The following is a 21,757-nucleotide window of genomic DNA, read 5'->3' as shown; positions in this document are numbered from 1 at the left end:
GGTCTAGACTACTTGAAACCTGATCAGAACCAGATTTTGGAGTTCTTACAAGCTGGATTGGATAAGGGTTTAAGCCTGAGTACCTTGAAGGTGCAGTGTTCAGCACTATCGGCCCTCTGTAACTACTCTTGGGCTTCAAATCCACTGATTGCCAGGTTCTTTAAGGCTACCATTCGCATTAGACCTCCTTTGCGCAACTATGCTCCTCCTTGGGATCTTCCTCTGGTCTTGGATGCCTTATCCAAAATTCCTTTTTCTCCTCTAGAGAACTTGGATTTCTCTTCTCTCACGTACAAAACTCTGTTTTTGTTGGCTGTTACGTCAGCCAGAAGAATCTCGGAGGTGAGAGCTCTCTCCTGTGCAGAGGACTATATTCAGGTTTTCCACGACAGAGTGGTTTTACGTCCGAAGTTGGAATTCCTTCCTAAAGTTGTCTCAAAATTTCACTTACACCAGGAGATAGTTCTACCTTCCTTTTTTCCTGAACCTTCCTCGGAGCTGGAGGTGAAGCTTCATAATCTGGATATTATGGAATACTTGATCAGGTATTTGTCTGTTTCTGGTATATTTCGTAAGACGGATCATTTGTTCATTATTCCTGAAGGCTCCAGGAAAGGTGAAGCTGCTTCCACTTCTACACTACGTAGATGGATTTCCAACATCATCACTAAAGCTTACTCTCTGAAAGGTGTTTCTCCTCCGAAACGGATTAAGTCTCATTCGACTAGGTCTTTGGCTACTTCATGGGCTAATTGGGCAGAGGTGTCCCCTGATGACATATGAAAGGCAGCAACGTGGTCTTCTCCCATGACTTTCATAAAACATTATAGGCTGGATGTAGCCTCTTCAAATGTTAGCTCGGCAAATTAAAATGAAATGTTATTGAAGTTAAAATGTGTGGATTATTTTTCCCTACCCTTCTTGCTAGTTTGCTTGGGTATTACCCATAAGTGATGCTGCCATGATTAGCCAGGAATACCGAAATTTTGTTTCATACTTACCAGTAAATTTCTTTTCCTGGCTAATTCTCATGGCAGCATCAGGTTCCCGCCCTGGGGTTTTGTTATGGGCAAATGCAAATATTACAAGTTTTAGAATGAAATGTTGTATTTCTTAAACTGTGTACGTTGTCTTTAAGAGATATTGCAAATTGACAAGGTGTTAGAAATGGAACATATTGTTTTTCATAACTGTTTCTTTAAGCAATAACCTCAGTGCATATTATGTTTGCGCCATTTTGTCCCAGACGAATTACAATAACAATAATGCATAAACAAGCTTCAAGGCTATTCTACGACTCTTTCAGTACACAATATACTGTGGTAACCCCAAGTTAATGGAACTTCCCCAAATCCGGGAATCTCCCACGACTGTGCACTTACGTCTTAGTATAAACAACAGATAAGCTATTCAGACTTTAAGATGCCATCTTGAACTAAGTCAGGAAAATTTCCATGACGTATACACCCTTTAGTTATGGCCTTGTATCTTTGCCAAATTAAGGGAGGTCCTAAATTGATTTAAAGTAGACAAGTTACTTTTTCATATATGAACTATGGTGACTCTAAAATTACGACACTTAAGGTATAAATAGGTGTACTTTTAAAATGTTAAGAAACAGAGGAGAGACTTGGAGACAGACGCTGCTCCATCTTAAAATGACTGAGAGGCTGACATGATGACATGTTCAGAAGGGTATGTTAACCTACTAATGATATTTGCAAGCATTTAATTTCATCTTATAAACTCTGCTATAATGGATTTTATATGTCTATATTTATATTTTTATATAATAAATATCTAAAAGACAAAACTATTGCTTCCAAGACAATCTTTATTTTATATTGTATTCTCAATTATTTACATATGTTAAATAGAGGACCTCTTACTAACTATATAACATTATGGCTAAGATATCTGTATGGTTAGCCCTGCTAAGTTCTATGCTTTAAGACATTATAGAGGTAAATAAGGGAACCGCCAGCGGTTACAATTGGCGACCACGAAGGGACTTGTACTTGGAAGCGTTAAATAAAAAATAATAAATACCTAGGTAACCTCTTATACGTAAGAGAAGACACAATACTTTGTCATGGCACAAGTCTTGAAATATCAAGAATCTATTGAGCTATTTGCAGCCCAGACTCAGAGAGAGATCTTCATCATTAGAGATGATTTTAATGTGAACTTGTACAATGTGCTTTAAGTTCTGGTGACAGGTACATTGTAATTAGCATACAATGCTGAAATTGTGGATCTTAATATCATAAGAGAGCAAATATACATATTTGGTAAACTCCCTGATATGCCTAATACACCAGCACAGCATTGCCCATTAGTTCCAGGACAGTGGATTGCAGGCAGAGGGGTATGTTCTCTTTGTAGCTGCGTAGTATGCATGCGCAGGAAAAAGATTAATGCAAAATGTTGTCAAAAGAAAAGTGATAAGACAGAGAGCGATGAAATTTGAAGTCTAATTCCAAGAATGCAAAGAAAATTGCATTATGGCTTAATGAAAACATTCATGCAACAGACAGACAGGACTTTTAATTATTGAATTACTGCGTTCTGGATTCTAATGTCCACTATATATGAAAAGTTTCATAAAACAGTGATAATTTCCATATTGTCAGTTACGCTAGCTGTTGATTGAAAATCAGGAATTATAACAGCATAACTATTTTTGGAGTCTGGAGTTTCCAGCCAAGGTTGCAGAGATAGAGACATGTAAACATTCCAAGGAATTGAGAAGTCGTTGGTTTATATTCCAAATTATGAACAACATTATTACATACAGCCATAAAGAGAAAGACATGGCTTTTAATACATTCAGTGCAGTACAATGCAGTACACTGCAGCATATATTTTATATAATATATGCTAACTAGCTCATATTTGTTCCTAAACAGAGTTGAAATTATACTACCCTCCTAGAAAAAATGCAACCGGTGGTTATACATCCTTTGCTTCCCTAAATGCTCTGCAAAAATAAATATTTATAAAATGATTAAAAATAATATATATGTAAGATAAATCAGGGCAAAATAAAATTGTAACTACACAGGATCTCTGATAACTTTTAAACTGAACTTATTAAAGGCTTATTTAAATAAAATGTTAAATACATTTACAGCTTTAAATGTGACCAAAAGATACTAAATGATGTGTTAAGCAGCCAGCCCAATTCACTAGAATAGCATAAGTATTCTACTATTTAAAGTGCACAATTCCTGCACATAATGACTTTGCTTACTCAGGTACAGTCTTTAGTCTATTGCAATGGCAGGATTAAAATCCACCAATTTTAAAAGGGAAAGCTTACTTAAATAAGTAGTACTATCCCACTGTACCTGTATTGCTAGCAGTAAGGAAATTAGAACAATGATATTGTACTACTGACTCTAATCAGATCAGACACATGTAATCTCAGTGAATTTTATAAACTAGGTTTTTATAACACATAAAATAAAATAAATACACCAATGTTGTTTATAAATAAATGTATATAGACTAGGTAATAAGAGCATTTACATGCATTCAGCAGCCTGCTCCCTCAGAGCCAGAAACAGATTTAAAAAAATAAATAAAAATAAAAAGTAGGTTTTAAAAAGTCCACAGTCAACCACACATGATGGGTGAAATAATTGCTTCTTTAAAAGCTATATGCTGCCACAATTATGTATATAAATACAGATTAGGGCACAGCGTAGAAATAAAAATACAGTTTCAAATCTCATATATGGGGATTCAGTTCCACCACATATGGGTGTATCTTGCACTAATTCCAGTGGTAGAAAGTGCTAATACTGAAGGAGGCTAATTTTAATAATATGTTGTAAGAGCATTGTGAATATATATACTGCAAAATTAATGTGATATTGCAAAGCCAGCAATATTCTAAACAGACATTAAAAATTAAGAAAAAAAGAAAAATCATAATGCATAAAGAATAATGCAGTGTCAATTAAAGTGATAATGCTCTGATATAGTAAATCCCATTGCATATCACAAATCTGCTATATGAAAAGTATAATTAAAGTGACTTTACTGTCCAAAGCCCCCTCACATCTATTTTATAGAACCAATACTTTTCTGTGGTCACCTCCAAAGGGGCCTCTGAAACTGGGGGGCTGAGGAGGGGTGCTCATCCTAAGAGGAATCAGATTTCACACTTAAAATAAAATAAAATAAAATAAAAAAATATAATAATAGAAGAGGTATTGTGGGAACATCCAGAACATGCATTTTGTATATAAACTTACCGTATATACTCGAGTATAAGCCGAGTTTTTCAGCCCATTTTTTGGGCTGAAAAACCCCAACTCGGCTTATACTCGAGTCAGAGTCTGTATTATGGCAATTTGCATTGCCATAATACAGACTGGGGGGAGAGGGGGGCTGGCAGAGCTGTACTTACCTGTTCTGCAGCTCCTGTCAGCTCTCTCCTCCTCTGCGCCGTCCGTTCAGCACCTCGGTCAGCTCCCAGTGTAAGTCTCGCGAGAGCCGCGGCTCTCGCGAGACTTACACTGGGAGCTGACAGAGGGAGCTGCACAGACCGCGCGGAGGAGGAGAGAGCTGACAGGAGCTGCAGGAAAGGTAAGTACAGCTCTGCCAGCCCCCCTCTCCCCTCACTGAACTGCCACTGGACCACCAGGGAAGGAGCCCCCCTCCCTGCTATGTATCAAGCAGGGAGGGGGGACAAAAAAAAAATATAATAAAAAAATAAGAAATAATAATAAAAAATTAATAATAACAAAAAAAAGGGGTATAAGGACCACTATGGGAGGGAGGGGGGTATAAGGACCACTATGGGAGGGAGGGGGGGGATAAGGACCACTATGGGAGGGAGGGGGGGGGATAAGGACCACTATGGGAGGGAGGGGGGTATAAGGACCACTATGGGAGGGAGGGGGGTATAAGGACCACTATGGGAGGGGGGGGATAAGGACCACTATGGGAGGGGGGGGATAAGGACCACTATGGGAGGGAGGGGGTGGGATAAGGACCACTATGGGAGGGAGGGGGGGTATAAGGACCACTATGGGAGGGAGGGGGGGGATAAGGACCACTATGGGAGGGAGGGGGGTATAAGGACCACTATGGGAGGGAGGGGGGGGGATAAGGACCACTATGGGAGGGAGGGGGGGTATAAGGACCACTATGGGAGGGAGAGGGGGGGATAAGGACCACTATGGGAGGGAGAGGGGGGATAAGGACCACTATGGGAGGGAGGGGGGTATAAGGACCACTATGGGAGGGAGGGGGGGGTATATGGACCACTATGGGAGGGATGGGGGGGGGGATAAGGACCACTAGGGGAGGGGAGGGTAAGGACCACTAGGGGAGGGGTGAGTCAGGACCACTGGGGGGGGGGTGAAGGAACACGGGGGTGGGGAGGTAAGGACCACTGAGGGAGGAGGAGGGGAAGTCAGGACATATGGGGGGGAGGGGGCGGCAAAATGTTTTTTGCCTACGGCGGCAAATATCCTTGCACCGGCCCTGCACACACTGCATTCACACACTGCATTCATACACACACACACACTGCATTCATGCACACACACACACTGCATTCATGCACACACACTGCACTCATACACACACTGCACTCATACACACACTGCACTCATACACACACGCTGCACTCATACACACACGCTGCACTCATACACACACGCTGCACTCATACACACACACATACGCACACACTGCATTCATTATACACACACTGTAAATAAATATTCAATTAATATATTTTTTTTAGGATCTAATTTTATTTAGAAATTTACCAGTAGCTGCTGCATTTCCCACCCTAGTCTTATACTCGAGTCAATAAGTTTTCCCAGTTTTTTGGGATAAAATTAGGGGCCTCGGCTTATATTCGGGTCGGCTTATACTCGAGTATATACGGTAATTTGCAGATATTTATGCCTTAAAGACATATAAAGGATATTTCATTAAATATGCAGGTATCTTTAAAAATTAAGCCATGTTAAAAATAAATAAATAATAATAAATATATATATATTTTTACCACAATATAAACAGTTTTGTTAAACAGATTTAAGTACAAGTACTTATGTCAAGAAATATACAGAATACATTTACAACAGGCAAGTTTAGCATAAATGCAAAGTTGTTGTTTTTTGGGGATTTATTATTGCCCAAGAAATCTCTGAACATATTCAGAATTTTTGACAGCAGCAAGTAAGACAGCAGATTGCAATGGACACCATTACAATATTGCTTTACCGATTGAGGTCAGAGCTTTAAAGAATAAATAAATAAATATTCTATGGCCCGCTAGACCACTGGCTTTTAATGAACAGTTTGCACAACACTTATAACATAGTTTGTTATACTGCACATTATAGCTGTGACATAATATACAGGGTAAAAATACTATTTCACTGTTTAATAGACTTACCCAGTATTTAAAGACGACATGTTTCTTGCAAAGTCATCTGGACTTTGAGGGAGTTTCTAACTATGTTTAATTAAATAATTAATTTACTAAAGAAAAGAAAAAAGGTTTTGTTTTTTTTCCCCTGCAAGTGAATATTCAGCGCAAGGTCATTTTGTGTTCACAGACTATTCGGATTTTAAAAAAGCTGTTCTTTATCTCACACTACGAACGGCCTTGTAATTCCTATCCACACTAAAAGTTGGCTTTTAAATGTTATTGTTTTAACTTTAATATTTCATAGTTAATACAGAGGATAAAGTAATTTAGAGAAAGTATATTGAAAGTATATTAATTGATAGGATTTAATTTATCTATTTTGGTCCACTGATCTCGAGTCTCAGTCTGGTGTTCAAATAGTTTTTCTTACGCTACGTCGTGTGTTTATATCCACAACTGCATGTTGCTTTGTGGAAACAAATTGAAAGCCTGGCATTGTAATACGTGTATGGACATGCTTATAACAAAGCATGGGCCCTCTCCTCATATAGTTGGTCATTACCAGGCACTTTGATGCAATGTGTCTACCAACACTTTTCTGTGGTCACTGGATCACATCGCATACCCTATCTCTCAGTCATGATGCAGAGTTTATGCTTGCAAGGATATCCAGACCTTATCCACCTGGTATCCACGTAAATACTCCTATCGTTTAGAGGGGTTAATTACATAATAACCATTGAAGGTAATATGTTGGTTGTTCTTCCTATAGAGGAAAGATAGACTTGCCCAAAAGCTTTTTCATGGCTAGGACAAGCTCTTATAGAGAGAGGTAATCTACTACTAACTCCTGAAAAGGAATATTGATGGTCCAATATGGGATATACTGTAATTCATGTGTTTAGTAATCATAAGCATTTGCTTATTGCCACATTACTGATGTACTGTTTATTGAAATATTAATATCTAACGTACTTTTTGAATTACTATACATTGGAAGTTTGCCAACATCTCATGGTTATAATTATGTTTTTGTATGTGTTGATGCATGTACCAGGTTTACTTGGATATATCGTGTGCGAAGTGCAACCTCTGATGCCACGTTTTCTAGTCTCACTTCCTTAGTATGCATTTGATAATCCCAGGACCTGCTAAATACTTCCAAGATGTTCACAGAACCACTGACTGACACAGTGAATGCTGTTAAAGATGACAAGATAAAACAAATAGACGACGACAGAAAAGTCACCAGAATCATAGCCACGTAACAGACTGAATCGTGATCTGACGTCTGAACCTGCAAATGTGAAGGAGAAGGATGAACAGACAGATTCCAGTGAACATGGAATGTATGAAAAATGAATCATCAACATCATTATAAGAAAGACTGGAGAAAACAGACTGAACCTGAATTATCTTATACAGTAAGAAAGAAATGCAAAGATATAAGCAAAAGGATGCTAGAAAATTGGTTATGGTGTCTCCTTCTTACAATCTGCAGCATTATCATAACATCAACCCTAGCTGTCGTTTTAAAACTGCATTGGGATTATGTTAACAAGCAGGAAGCACCTGAACTGACTTGGACTGCACATTATACAAGTTCTTTGATCGTGAGGACTGCCTCCAAGAACTCTCTCAAAAGGAGAGACACCGCTCACAGTGCAATGATTGCTAATGTGACCTACACTGGTATTTCACAAGGAACCTATTGAGATCATTCCAAAAAACGATTATACATGAGAAAGATGTGATTGGACTATTACAAATCCTAATAATGGACTCAACGATGATGGCAAAGCATGCTGAAATCAGAAAAAGATGGGACAGATGCTTGTGAAAGACTTTGGATGCACCTATGAAGGTGATGTAAGAAAAGACTATGCAATATAGTTTATCATTGAATGACTACCGCAAACAGCCTTCTTATGCTGAAAAGAAGTGCTATGTTAATTCTGGACATTGCTATTATCCAGACAGAAGATGACCGGAAAAAGAAATAAAGGCTGAAAATTGTCAACACCCAGCTGTTTCTCAAGATGGAACATGGTACTGAGAAAACCTGATTGACTATCAAAGCGCCTCACAGTACAAGACACAGATTGTTGCCTACAACTCAGAAAACGTGGTTAATAGGAAGGAGCAGAAGAAGAGGAATATAGATTTCCTACTGGAGTGAAAACCATGCTGGAACAATATTCGGCAACAATGAACTTTACAATGACATTTGGTGGCATATGAATTTGAATTCGGAAGAAACATATCAATTAACGAAAGAAACCTTGATGCAATTAATAAATAATAACAACACAGGCCTACTAAGAGCAGATGCCCTGCCAACAGAATGGAATATAAAAGGCCAGCAAAATCTTTCAGAAACCTGACATCATGGGACACTTGTACTAAAGCACGATTTGCAGCTTTTCTTAAACTCTACATATTATTTACATACTTGCAAAGCAAAGAACTCCTGTAAACATAAACACAGAGACATTGATACAACAAGGAATCTGGCATGGTTCTGTTGCAGATGTGATCTACCGATGTACTCCTTGCTCTTTTGGTATAACTATACCAATCAAAACGTTAAATGGCTCCATATAATCAAACGACAAAGGATTTTTGCTATATTCTGGACTTCCAGGAATGTGGTGCATGGACAGAAAAATTACAATTACTAAAGCAATCATGCTATTTGTTTCCCTGTATCAGAAATGTGTCAGTGACAACGTGTAATATAATACAGATACTATAATTAATGGTATAAAATAAACACATAATGTGTTAATTACAAAGGTGGATAGACTTTGTGAATATCTGAAACGCAATTGAAAATTATTGCTAAAATGCCAAATGCAGCTGCAGTATGGCCTACAAACAAATATATTAGATAAAGTATAAGAGCATAACAGCTAATTACCCAGATAAATAATTGAATCATGATAGTTAAAGATCATATGATTACAATAACAACTGCAATAACGTTTAAACTTTAGAAGAAAATGTGAACTGTTCTTATTAAATCAGAAACTACTCGTTATCCATATAAGTTTGCAGAGTGGTATAATTAATATAAGTGAAGTACTTCAACAGTTAAAACTTAACTGAAAGACAGGCAGAAACTTTACTTCAACTATCATAAAGTTTATTTATAATGATAAAAATATTCAGTCTGCCAGAGCCAAGGCCAGCCAATGGAAATCAAAGAGTATTATGGATTAACCCGTCCAGGTGATATACATGATTATTTTGGAAATTGATCATTTAGGTCACCTATTGCAAACTGGTGAAAAGATGTCAAAAATATAAATTCAACATCCATAACACTCTATGTACATATATTAAAATACACGTAATCAAATATTTTATCGGTTTTTCAAATACCAAGGAATTGTTATTTGGTTTGTGATGGTTAAAGGTACATAAAGCCACCTATACAAAGGTAGAGTTAAAATATAAATACCTTCAATATTGCATCTAAGTGCTTTCTTAACTCACTTTTAGAAATAATAAAAAATCCAAATCATCTTAAGTTACACCCAACAGCCGCTGGTAAATATATTAAAAAAATTAAGATTCTCATTGTTAAGCATCCAATCTTACGAACGTGACTTTCCACAATGGCTGTCAGATCTTGGTAAAAAAAAATAAAAATAAAATTCAATATTTGGGTGTTTCTGGTATTTTAAGCCACTAATAACTATAGTTATTATATTTACTAATTGTAACTTAGGGAATAGGTTGTCTTCTACCTAACAGGACCAAGAAAGATAATTAATGTCATATTTCCAATTAGCAACTATTCCAAATATATAGAGAGATTTTGAATAAAAGAGTATTTTTAACATTTAAAGAGATTGTAATTTTACATACCATTGTGAACAAAGGCGGTAAATACGTTGCTGCTTCGAATTATCCTTATATCTCTAAATCATATACAAGGGTGTTTATCTTTAAAACAAAACACTAGAAAGATTAACTATGTTACTATTTCATCTATCATTATTATACAAAGTATAACAAATGTAAAGATTTTTCCACAGATTTTACCTGTTAACATTTTTAGCACAACAGCACCTGATGTCATTGAGGTGTCTATCACTAAGATGTAACAAAGATTCCAATACAGCAAAAAGAGGCGTTCTTGAGAATCCACTTCGATTGCTGTATCAACATAACATTTACTATAATGGGATCCATGTCACTTAAGACAATGTCTGGGAAATGCTGTAAATTAATTTATTCCGTAAAAGAATATCGGAGAGTATCCAATCTATACACATCATAATCGGTGTAAAGATATTTCATGAAAAAACAAAACAAAAAAAGCAAAGACAAAGACAAATACCAACACCATCACCACGGTGATAACAGATGATGCCGATTCAATATCTGCAACCAATTCTAGCCAAATATTTGGAAAGCTGGACTCTGCAACCTATACTCTACAACAAATACCCGGGTATTCTACAAACACAACCTCCAGCAATGTATCTAAGGAATGTAAAATTCTACAGGCCTTTACAGACTTTGGATTACAAATACAATTACTACTTTTAACTTTGGATTAAAATTTGTATCAGGATCCATCCGAGAATATCTTACTCTGGAACTTGGTGTTCTTTTCAATTCTTTCCTAGACAAAAGCTTTGCTCATTTTAATCAACCACCTTTACAGGCAAAGATCACACTACGGATGTTTTACTGTTACAACAATGATCTAAGATGCTGGGAGCACAAAAACCTAAAGACTGTTGGAGAACTTTGGTTCACTAATTTAAGGAAGAAATGGTCTACAATGCCCACAGTTTAATGGAGAGGGTGTTATGGGCAAATGCAAATATTACAAGTTTTAGAATGAAATGTTGTATTTCTTAAACTGTGTACGTTGTCTTTAAGAGATATTGCAAATTGACAAGGTGTTAGAAATGGAACATATTGTTTTTCATAACTGTTTCTTTAAGCAATAACCTCAGTGCATATTATGTTTGCGCCATTTTGTCCCAGACGAATTACAATAACAATAATGCATAAACAAGCTTCAAGGCTATTCTACGACTCTTTCAGTACACAATATACTGTGGTAACCCCAAGTTAATGGAACTTCCCCAAATCCGGGAATCTCCCACGACTGTGCACTTACGTCTTAGTATAAACAACAGATAAGCTATTCAGACTTTAAGATGCCATCTTGAACTAAGTCAGGAAAATTTCCATGACGTATACACCCTTTAGTTATGGCCTTGTATCTTTGCCAAATTAAGGGAGGTCCTAAATTGATTTAAAGTAGACAAGTTACTTTTTCATATATGAACTATGGTGACTCTAAAATTACGACACTTAAGGTATAAATAGGTGTACTTTTAAAATGTTAAGAAACAGAGGAGAGACTTGGAGACAGACGCTGCTCCATCTTAAAATGACTGAGAGGCTGACATGATGACATGTTCAGAAGGGTATGTTAACCTACTAATGATATTTGCAAGCATTTAATTTCATCTTATAAACTCTGCTATAATGGATTTTATATGTCTATATTTATATTTTTATATAATAAATATCTAAAAGACAAAACTATTGCTTCCAAGACAATCCTTATTTTATATTGTATTCTCAATTATTTACATATGTTAAATAGAGGATCTCTTACTAACTATATAACATTATGGCTAAGATATCTGTATGGTTAGCCCTGCTAAGTTCTATGCTTTAAGACATTATAGAGGTAAATAAGGGAACCGCCAGCGGTTACAGTTTGTCTGAGCTTTTCAATTGGACTGAGGTATGGAGGGAGGAGGAACCCTTTATGCCTACAGCCTCGTTAATTGTTTAATTCTTTTCTGTCCTGATCCGGCTAAGGGTGGAGCTAACCCATAAGTGATGCTGCCATGAGAAATAGCCAGGAAAATAAATTTACTGGTAAGTATGAAACAAAATTTCGGTATTACTAAATAATGCTTTTAAACTAAAATAACCAAGCTGTGACTGAAGCGGAGTTGGATCATTTTTTTGAATCATCTATTTTTTAGTTGATTTCTGCATTCTCCCACTAAGTTTAGTGACTGAACCCTCAAAGCAGGGATGTTGTTATATTTTGGGTTAGTGTGGGGAGGGAGCATGGGCAGGAGAAGACGATCCAGGAATCGTTATTCCAAGAACAAGTCTTCCAAGATTTGTGTTCTTTAACTCTCCAAAGATGATGCCTATGGAAACAAATTGATTATGTTTTACTAAACCATAGCATTAAGTTTGCCGGGGCCATCTGTATTAGATTGTGACACCTTACTGCCATCCAGAGATCCCAGATGGTTCTTCCGGTCACTGGACATAGTGCTACCCAGGGCCGGCCTTAGGCAATTAGGCGCCCTGTGCGAAAAGTCTTCACGGCGCCCCACCGCCCACACCCCACCAAGTTGCCTGAATATAGTAACACACACAGGCACCTGGGACGTGTGTATCGCGAGGCAAACAAGGCATCTGCCTTGGGCGGCACTTTGCAGGAGGCGGCAAAAAAAGCCTCCCCCAAATGCCCAGGCAGATCCCTTGCTTGCCTCACGTCCTGGAGGGCTCAAGAGCTGGCCGGCTGGCCGGGTACCTGTTTTAGCTCCCCTGTCAGCCGACCATGTGCAAGCTGTGTCGGCCACAGGGCGCCCCCTGCTCCATGGAAGCTTACTAACGCACAAGCTCACAGCTCTGCCTCGTCTGCCACAAGATTGTTTTGGACTATAGGTCGCTCCACCATAAGTCTTTTCACTTTTTTATATGACATCGCAGTTTCTGGTTTTAATTTTTTGAACCTTCCTCACTTCATAAGGCAATACTTAAGGAACTAAGTGTGGAAATAAGTTAACCTCTGTATTTAATCTTTTAAGATTCTTCTTTCAGGAATTGTACCAGAGGATTGGAATAAGGCAGATGTGGTTCCTATATAAAAAAAGGGTTAAAATTCTTTACCTGGAAATTATAGACCTGTTAGATTAAGTTCTGTGGCTGGGAAAGTATTTGAAGGGTTATTAAGGGATAATATTCAGGTATTCATTGGGAGGAGGAATGTTATTAGTAATAATCAGCATGGTTTTATGAAACATAGGTCATGTCAAACTAACCTAATTGCATTCTATGAAGAAGTAGGTAGAAGTATAGATCATATAGTATACAGAAGTATAGAATATAGAGTGTTGCAGTGGATGTGATCAATTTGGTACGGTTCCTCAAAAAAGCTTAGTGTTCAAACTAAAATAAATTGGTCTAGATGAAAATTCTTGTTCTTGGGTAGAACATTGACTTAAAAATAGAGTACAGAGAATTGTCATTAATGGTACATTTTCAAGCTGGACAAAAGTGGTAAGTGGTGCCCCTCAGGGTTATGTTCTGGGACCGCTTATATTTAACATATTAAATGATCTTGAAATAGGCATTAAAAGTCATGTTTTAGTGTTTGCAGATGACAAAAAAGCTCTGTAAAGTAATACAAGTAGGATATCGCTTTGCTGCAAGGGATTTAGATAGATTGAGGGCTGGGAACCTAAATGGCAGATTAAATTTAATGTAGAAAAATGCAAAGTTATGCACTTCGGGTAAAGGATGCACAAGCAATTTACACCCTAAATGGTAGTGAATTAGGGATAACAACATACGAGAAGGATTTGGGAATTGTTATTAGACAATAAACTAGGCAACAATGTGCAATGTCAATCAGAGTTGCTAAGGCCAGTATTGTATTGTCATGTATAAATAGGGGCATTAATACTCAGGATGAAAATGTAATTTTTGCCTCTTTATAAATCACGGGTAAGACCACACCTTGAATATGCTGTGCAATTTTGAGCACCTGTTCTAAAGAAGGATATTATGGCACTAGAAAAATTGCAGAGGCGGGCTACAAAATTGATAAAAGGAATGGAGTATTTTAGTTATGAAGAGAGGTTCACAAGTTTAAGTCTCTTTAGTTTGGAAAAACATTGCCTCAGAGGGGATATGATAGCATTTTACAAACAATAGTCTGGAAATCTATTAATTTGTCGGACTATACATAGGTTACACATTTAGACTGGAAGAAATTTTAGTTTTGTCACTTTCTTTTGGTTCCTACCCTGACAGCCGATTTAAACATTTGGAGGGGCCATCCAGTAAGCTTATTTTAAGAAAGATAGGCAGGGTTATTCACTGAAGTGAATTTCAAATATAAGGCTGTGGCGAAACCAGCTTCGCCACTGTGAACTGGAGAGGCCTGGTTGCTAGCCTCCTGCCCAGCGATTATGGCCCTGGGAGATTGGGCCCTTTAAGAACAATCCTTCTGACTATGGGAGAAGGATTGGCACTTACTAGAGGGCACTTCGGATGCAGCCGAAGTTGCCGAATTGCCGAAGTTACCGAAGGTGTCGAAGTCGTCGAAGTGACCGGCATCGGACAAAGGACCACGTGGCGGCGGCCATTTTAACTCGAACACCGCCGACCCGTACCATCGACTGCACTTCGATACTTGTGGCCTGTATGGGTGAGTTGGAAATAAAAGCCAGGCTGGATGAGCCAGTCCTCAGTTCCTGTTTAACCCTCAAAATGAAGTGTCGTCTAGTTCTTGGGGGGAATTGTATTGTAAGCTGACTGCCAGGAGTGTAAGCGGATTGTATGCTTTTCTTGTTCAGCTGTTCCAGTTCGGAGTGTTATTTCGTATCCAGATCGGGAGTTTGGTGTTCTGCAGTAGCTGTGCCTGTCTCTCAGAAAGGGGATTATCGCCTAAACGGATTTTATTCCCTCTTATGCTGAAACGGTCCGCAACAATTGGTGGCAAGCGGCGGGATCGTTCCTACAACCAGAGGGACAGCTACAGACAACACCATTCCTGGATTACAAAGTGAGGGCAACGCCAGTACCCGTACAGCGTCCCCACCAGCAGTCATGTTCTATCGATATGAAGGCGTAGAGTTTGCTACTGAGCTAATGAGGAGAATAGCCAAATATGGCCCGAATCCCCTGAAGGTGATTGTTGATGCAGCTATACAGCAACTGCTTGAAGAGAACCAGAGGTCACGTGATCTCGAGCACGATTTCATCCTGTTAATGGTGAGACATGGTCAAGGAGATGAGGTAGCCGATATCCTCCTCCAACGCAAACCAGAGAAACCCAAAGTAGAGGACTGCATGGAGTGGTACTGGAAAGGCCCCCAGCAGGCAGGTGGAGATGGGACCGAGGTCTCTCTACCGGCCCTACAGGGATGCTGGGCAGTCGGCCCAGATCCCCAGCGGCAGTGTGTACCCCAGGGAGCTGATGGTGTCGTCCATCCTCCCCAGCGGCAGTGGGTAACCCAGGGAGCTGATGGTGTCGTCCATCCTCCCCAGCGGCAGTGTGTACCCCAGGGAGCTGATGGTGTCGTCCATCCTCCCCAGCGGCAGGCTGAGTTACAGGGGGCAGAGGTAGTTGTTCCTGCCCCCCAGCAGCAAAGTGATATGCCAGGAAGGCAGTGTGAAGGGAAGGGAGCGGAGAGCAGCGTCCTCCCTCCCCAGCGGCAGTGTGTACCCCCGGGAGCTGATGGTGTCGTCCATCCTCCCCAGCGGCAGTGTGTGTCCCAGGGAGCAGAAGGTGCAGTCCTTCCTCCCCAGCGGCAGTGTGTACCCCAGGGAGCTGATGGTGTCGTCCATCCTCCCCAGCGGCAGTGTGTGTCCCAGGGAGCAGAAGGTGCAGTCCTTCCTCCCCAGCGGCAGTGTGTACCCCAGGGAGCTGATGGTGTCGTCCATCCTCCCCAGCGGCAGGCTGAGTTACAGGGGGCAGAGGTAGTTGTTCCTGCCCCCCAACAGCAAAGTGATATGCCAAGAAGGCAGTGTGAAGTGAAGGGAGCGGAGAGCAGCGTCCTCCCTCCCCAGCGGCAGTGTGTGTCCCAGGGAGCAGAAGGTGTCGTCCTTCCTCCCCAGCGGCAGTGTGTACCCCAGGGAGCCGAAGGTGCCGTCCTTCCTCCCCAGTGGCAGTGTGTACCCCAGGGAGCTGATGGTGTCGTCCGTCCTCCCCAGCGGCAGTGTGTCCTGCAGGGAGCAGAGACAGTCAGTCTCGCACCCCAGCAGCAGGACAAGAGAAGGAAAGGGGAGACAGCTGGTCTCCCTTTCCACCAGCAGAGAGAGTGTCAGGGAGAGGAGCCTGCTAACCCCTCTCCCCAGCGGCAGTTCACCGTCCAGAGAAAGGAGCTTGTTACACCCTCTCTCCCACGGCAGCCTAACCCACCAAGGGGAGATGTTAAGCCCCACAACTGTGCAGATGGGACCGTAGTCTCTGCACTTACAGGACAAGGGGTAGGGACGGTCGGTCCTGTCCCCCAGCCACAGAGCGGTGTATCCAAAGGGGAGACAGTCGGTCTCTCCATCCGGCAGCCGAGCTATGCATCTACAGGGGAGACAGTCAGTCTCCAGCAACCAGGCTCCAACCAGACTACTCCCGTGGTAGTGCTGGCACCAGGACAGAGTACCGCTGGTCTCTGCCCACTCAGCAACCCACCAAGGCAGCCTACCAGTCCCCCACACAGCCGTGGTGAGGCACCTGAACCTGGACAAGATTCTCCCTCCCCCAGGTGTAGTAACCGTTTATTATGGGTGGGCTGCTCTGTTGTTTCTGTTGTATGGGTGGGTTGCTGGACTAACCAGGGCACTGACCGGCAGAAGGTCAGGTACCCTGTTAGTCTAATGGGTAAAGGGGAGAAGTGTGGCGAAACCAGCTTCGCCACTGTGAACTGGAGAGGCCTGGTTGCTAGCCTCCTGCCCAGCGATTATGGCCCTGGGAGATTGGGCCCTTTAAGAACAGTGTTCGCCCATTTAATGACTATGGGAGAAGGATTGGCACTTACTAGAGGGCACTTCGGATGCAGCCGAAGTTGCCGAAGTGCCGAAGTTACCGAAGGTGTCGAAGTCGTCGAAGTGACCGGCATCGGACAAAGGACCACGTGGCGGCGGCCATTTTAACTCGAACACCGCCGACCCGTACCATCGACTGCACTTCGACACTTCGACTAAAGTCGAAGTACCGAACACACTTCGAACGGGACTTAGTCGTTTTTATACCAGGAAGGGACCGACCGCACAGCCCAAATCCATGGAACTGTTTTGGGCAAGAAAATGTGCTTGCGGTCGGTCATAAAAGGACTTCCGTGTAACTTTTGATCCACTGGAGGGATTTGCTTGAATTTTGGAAGTGTTTATGTTTAAAGTATGCTGAGTCTGAATATGTGATTTTTATGTGGATGCGAGGTATGGTTTTAAAGTTATGAAAGTTGTGTAAAAGTATATTTTAAACTGTATGCATAATGGGATTATGTGTCACACTAAGGGGAGGGGATGTGTGGGATGTAACATCTATGTCATTGGTTCTTTTATGCCTCCCCCTGGGTGTGGCCTGTATGTGTGAGTTGGAAATAAAAGCCAGGCTGGATGAGCCAGTCCTCAGTTCCTGTTTAACCCTCAAAATGAAGTGTCGTCTCGTTCTTGGGGGGAATTGGATTGTAAGCTGACTGCCAGGAGTGTAAGCGGATTGTATGCTTTTCTTGTTCAGCTGTTCCAGTCCGGAGTGTTATTTCGTATCCAGATCGGGAATTTGGTGTTCTGCAGTAGCTGTGCCTGTCTCTCAGAAATGGGATTATCGCCTAAACGGATTTTATTCCCTCTTATGCTGAAACGGTCCGCAACAAAGGCCTTACATTGTAAAATCTGTTTGAGTTGACTTTGAATTCCTGAAAATTCTCACTTTAATTAATAATCCTGTAAGTGTGATAGCTTCCAGGAAGTTGTCATGTTCCTGAGTAGGTCAGAGAGGAGACGATTGCCAGGGTTATTGGTTGAATCTTTATTTGTATTTTTAGACATAATTTACTTAACCCCTTAAGGACCAAACTTCTGGAATAAAAGGGAATCATGACATGTGACACATGTCATGTGTCCTTAAGGGGTTAAAATAAAGAATTAAGGCAATCTGCCACAAACAGGATACTTTGTAAGAAAAACAGAATAAAGGCAATATGCCACAAATGGGATATCTTGAAAGTAAATGAATTAAAGTATTTTATATACAAGTAGATTTGAAGTGATTCCAAGGAGATTCGTAGTTTGTGGAATGTCACACTGCAGTCAGGTTCAGGATTGATACAGGGTTGAAATAGTTAAAGCTGGTAAATCGTTTCAGTAGAATATAGTACAGGTTGCTTACAGGATTATGCAGAGTTGCAGCAGCTAAGACAGGTAAGTAGATTCCACTATAATGTAATAGAGGTTGCTTACAGGATCATGCAGTGTTGCAGTAGTTGAGACAGGTAAGTAGATTCCAGTATAATTTAATACGTGTTGCTTACAGGATAATGCAGTGTTGCAGCAGTTGAAACAGGAAAGTAGAATATAGGTTGCTTACAGGATCATGCAGTGTTGCAGCAGTTGAAACAGGTAAGTAGAATATAGGTTGCTTACAGGATCATGCAGTGTTGCAATAGTTGAAGATAGGAGTTTCAGGAGGATTCCGGCGACGGGACACACAGAGTCTCAAGTTAGAGGATCAGAAGTTCCATGTCAGAACACTGAGTTCCAAGTCAGAACACTGACTTCAATGTCAGAACACTGACTTCAATGTAAAGGCCATGTGAAGAGTTGGGTGTGGCCTTTTATAGCAGACTTGGAAAATCATATGAGGCAGGTGAGAAAAACTGAGGATAGACTAGTGGTTAGGGAGGCCACTAGAGGCGAGAAACAGGTATTGCAGCAATAAAATAAAACAATACCTTGGTTGTCAGGATAGGATCCTGACAGTAGGTGAATGAAATATGGCCCCTGAGTGGTCCTCATAAATAACTAGTTTCTGTAATTCACCTTCTAACTTCCCTGAGAATGGACACAATCTTCTTCATTATTTGGATCTTACCACAGAACCTTCCAAACCTATAAAAAGTACTTATATTTCTCTCACATTTCCACTTTTCAGTTTTTCCACACGTCACATTTTTTTTTTTTTTTTTTTTACAAATGATGTATTGATGTAGGCGATACACTTGGCAAGCTTCCTTTTATTCCAATACTGTACTTCCTGTACACTTCCTCTACAATATAAGTTTAAAGTAGGCACAGCCCTGTTCATTGTAAATTAATAATTTATAAATTGGTAATTTATAACTTTGTTATTTGTTTGTTATTTTTATATCTCCAATACAAATTGGTGCTATATAAATTATAATAATTATAGTAATATAATATAACATTGGCCTGCAATTATAAAAATTGTTGTGTGTTGTTACTTCCTCTTGTGTAACTCTTAGCCCTCCTTACCACTTGTTTGCATTTCCCGACTCCCCTTGTGTGTATCTCCTAACCTTCCTTTACCCACTTTTGTGGTTAAAAACATGACAATCCTTTATCAAATAGCAGACAATGCTACAATGAGTGAAATGACACAAACATTAATATTTCACTGGGATTTAATTGGACAAAGACAAGTTACACATAAAAACACAGATACAGACTGTTACTGGTTTATTATTTTATTTATTCATTTTATATTGTTGTGAGAAAAAGCTAATTTATATATGTATTCAATGCATGATTGGATTCAGCACTCAAGAGCTATTTAAAATTAGTTTTCTACACACCAGAAAAGGGGTGGGGTATTTATAAAAATAATGATACATTCTTAATACATTCACTCAGTAAGCAATTTGGCAAAATGATGTTCTTGTTGTATTTTATATATAATTAATGTGTAATCTTGGTTTTATTGTGTGTTTAGCACACTGGTAGCTACGTATTTCTTAAACATTTGCATATTTTATCACATTTTCAGAGCCATACTTAGAGCTGGGCAAGCTGTTCTGAAATACTGGGTGGATAGAGATGACGGGTATCACTACTATATAGTATTTATGGTGCCATTACGCTGTGGATGCCTTATCTTAGTACTTTTCCAAAGCTTTTTTGAGCAGTTTATTCAAAACTATGATTCTCCAATGCACCCAGAATTCTACCCCTGAATGCCAGAATTGCTAATATTAATGCACCACTGATTTTATTATTGTTATAACATTTTACAGTATGCTTGCAGTGAATATAGTGATTTTCATGTTAAGAAATAGATTTCCTGATGGTTTAAAGAAACTTTGCCAGCAGGATGAATGCAGGTAGAAAGACAACAGATGCATATTTGCCTAAAAAAAAAAAAAGATCATAATAACTCAGATTAGTATATTTCAGATATAAATACTGAAACAGATATGAATTAAAATAAATCAAAAAGGGTAACGAATAAAAATCCAGTGGGAAAAAATATCAAGACCTAGCAGACTAGAAAACTGAGAGTCTTAAATGCCTATTGAAAAGCAGTATAATTTATATGGTCTTAGCTGGGCATAACCTGAATTATAATTGTATATCCAGCCCAATCACCATGCAATGCTAAGCGAGTCACACAGGACTTTTCCTACTGTCCATGGAGGTGGAGAGAAAAGGGGCATCATTTGTACACATACATATACCTGTAACAATGTGTGAATTTGTTTTTCTCAAATATGCACTGAATATATTTTTTTCATATACTTATTATTTTTTTACAATGCAATCTTTAAAATATGCATACAAAACTAGACAGCATTGCTACTGTTTTACATTTCCACCCAAGGTCGGAAGAAGTCCAAGTGAGAAGGCGAAACGCGTCACCTCATAACATAGAGAGAGGCGGACGCGCATTTCCCTGGTGACCAGAATGCTACGGATTGCACACAGAGGGAAAGTATAGAGGAGGGCAGCCTGGGTATGTCTGAAATACTTTATATGGGCTCTTTATCTTACTACACAAATGTAAACGTTTTTAACCGCGCATGTTTAATTAATGTTTAAATGATATAACATATATTGGGGCCTTCTGAGTTCTCTAATTATATATATATTTTCTCTTTTTTTATGGGAAGGAATAAAATTACATATGTCTGGAATATTTAGAACTGAAATACCCAGAGCCGGTTTGAAGTGGGTGCATTACTTTTGGAAACTTTTAAGGCACATCATTTTACACTGATATTCTGCACTATAAAGTATTTTAAAGAATAAAAAAAAATTGTCTACACAACAAACTCTGTTACTGGATGCACAAGTATTGATCATTTTTGCACTTGAATATTTTAAGTACAAAAATATTGTCTGGCAAATAAATATTTTAAAGACTTTGTGGCAATTGTAAGTGGTTTCAACTGCGCTGATATTTGTATACACTTTAATATAAAAGCACTTTACGTTACTTAAAGCACACTAGCTCTGTGCATTTGCTTCATTATGTTAAGCAGAAGAAATGGAAAACATGCTCACCAGTAGCTCTTGAAACTGCAGGTGGGCGGACTGTAAAAAATAAAA

The 21,757-nt window shown here is 39.6% G+C and overlaps 1 protein-coding gene across 1 annotated transcript in view; it reads right to left on the bottom strand.

The window, feature by feature from the left end:
• Nucleotides 1–20,500: 20,500 nt before the first annotated feature.
• Nucleotides 20,501–21,757, bottom strand: part of LOC134571306 (uromodulin-like) — a 74,773-nt gene continuing 73,516 nt past the window's right edge. The window contains exon 17 of the mRNA XM_063429482.1: nt 20,501–20,559. Coding sequence (XP_063285552.1) covers nt 20,501–20,559 — 59 coding nt within the window. The remainder of the gene's footprint in view (nt 20,560–21,757) is intronic.

Source organism: Pelobates fuscus, chromosome 8, assembly GCF_036172605.1.
Source record: "Pelobates fuscus isolate aPelFus1 chromosome 8, aPelFus1.pri, whole genome shotgun sequence".
NCBI classification, from domain to species: domain Eukaryota; kingdom Metazoa; phylum Chordata; class Amphibia; order Anura; family Pelobatidae; genus Pelobates; species Pelobates fuscus.
Note: the sequence above shows the minus strand (reverse complement) of the source record. Positions and strands in the feature narration are given on the sequence as shown.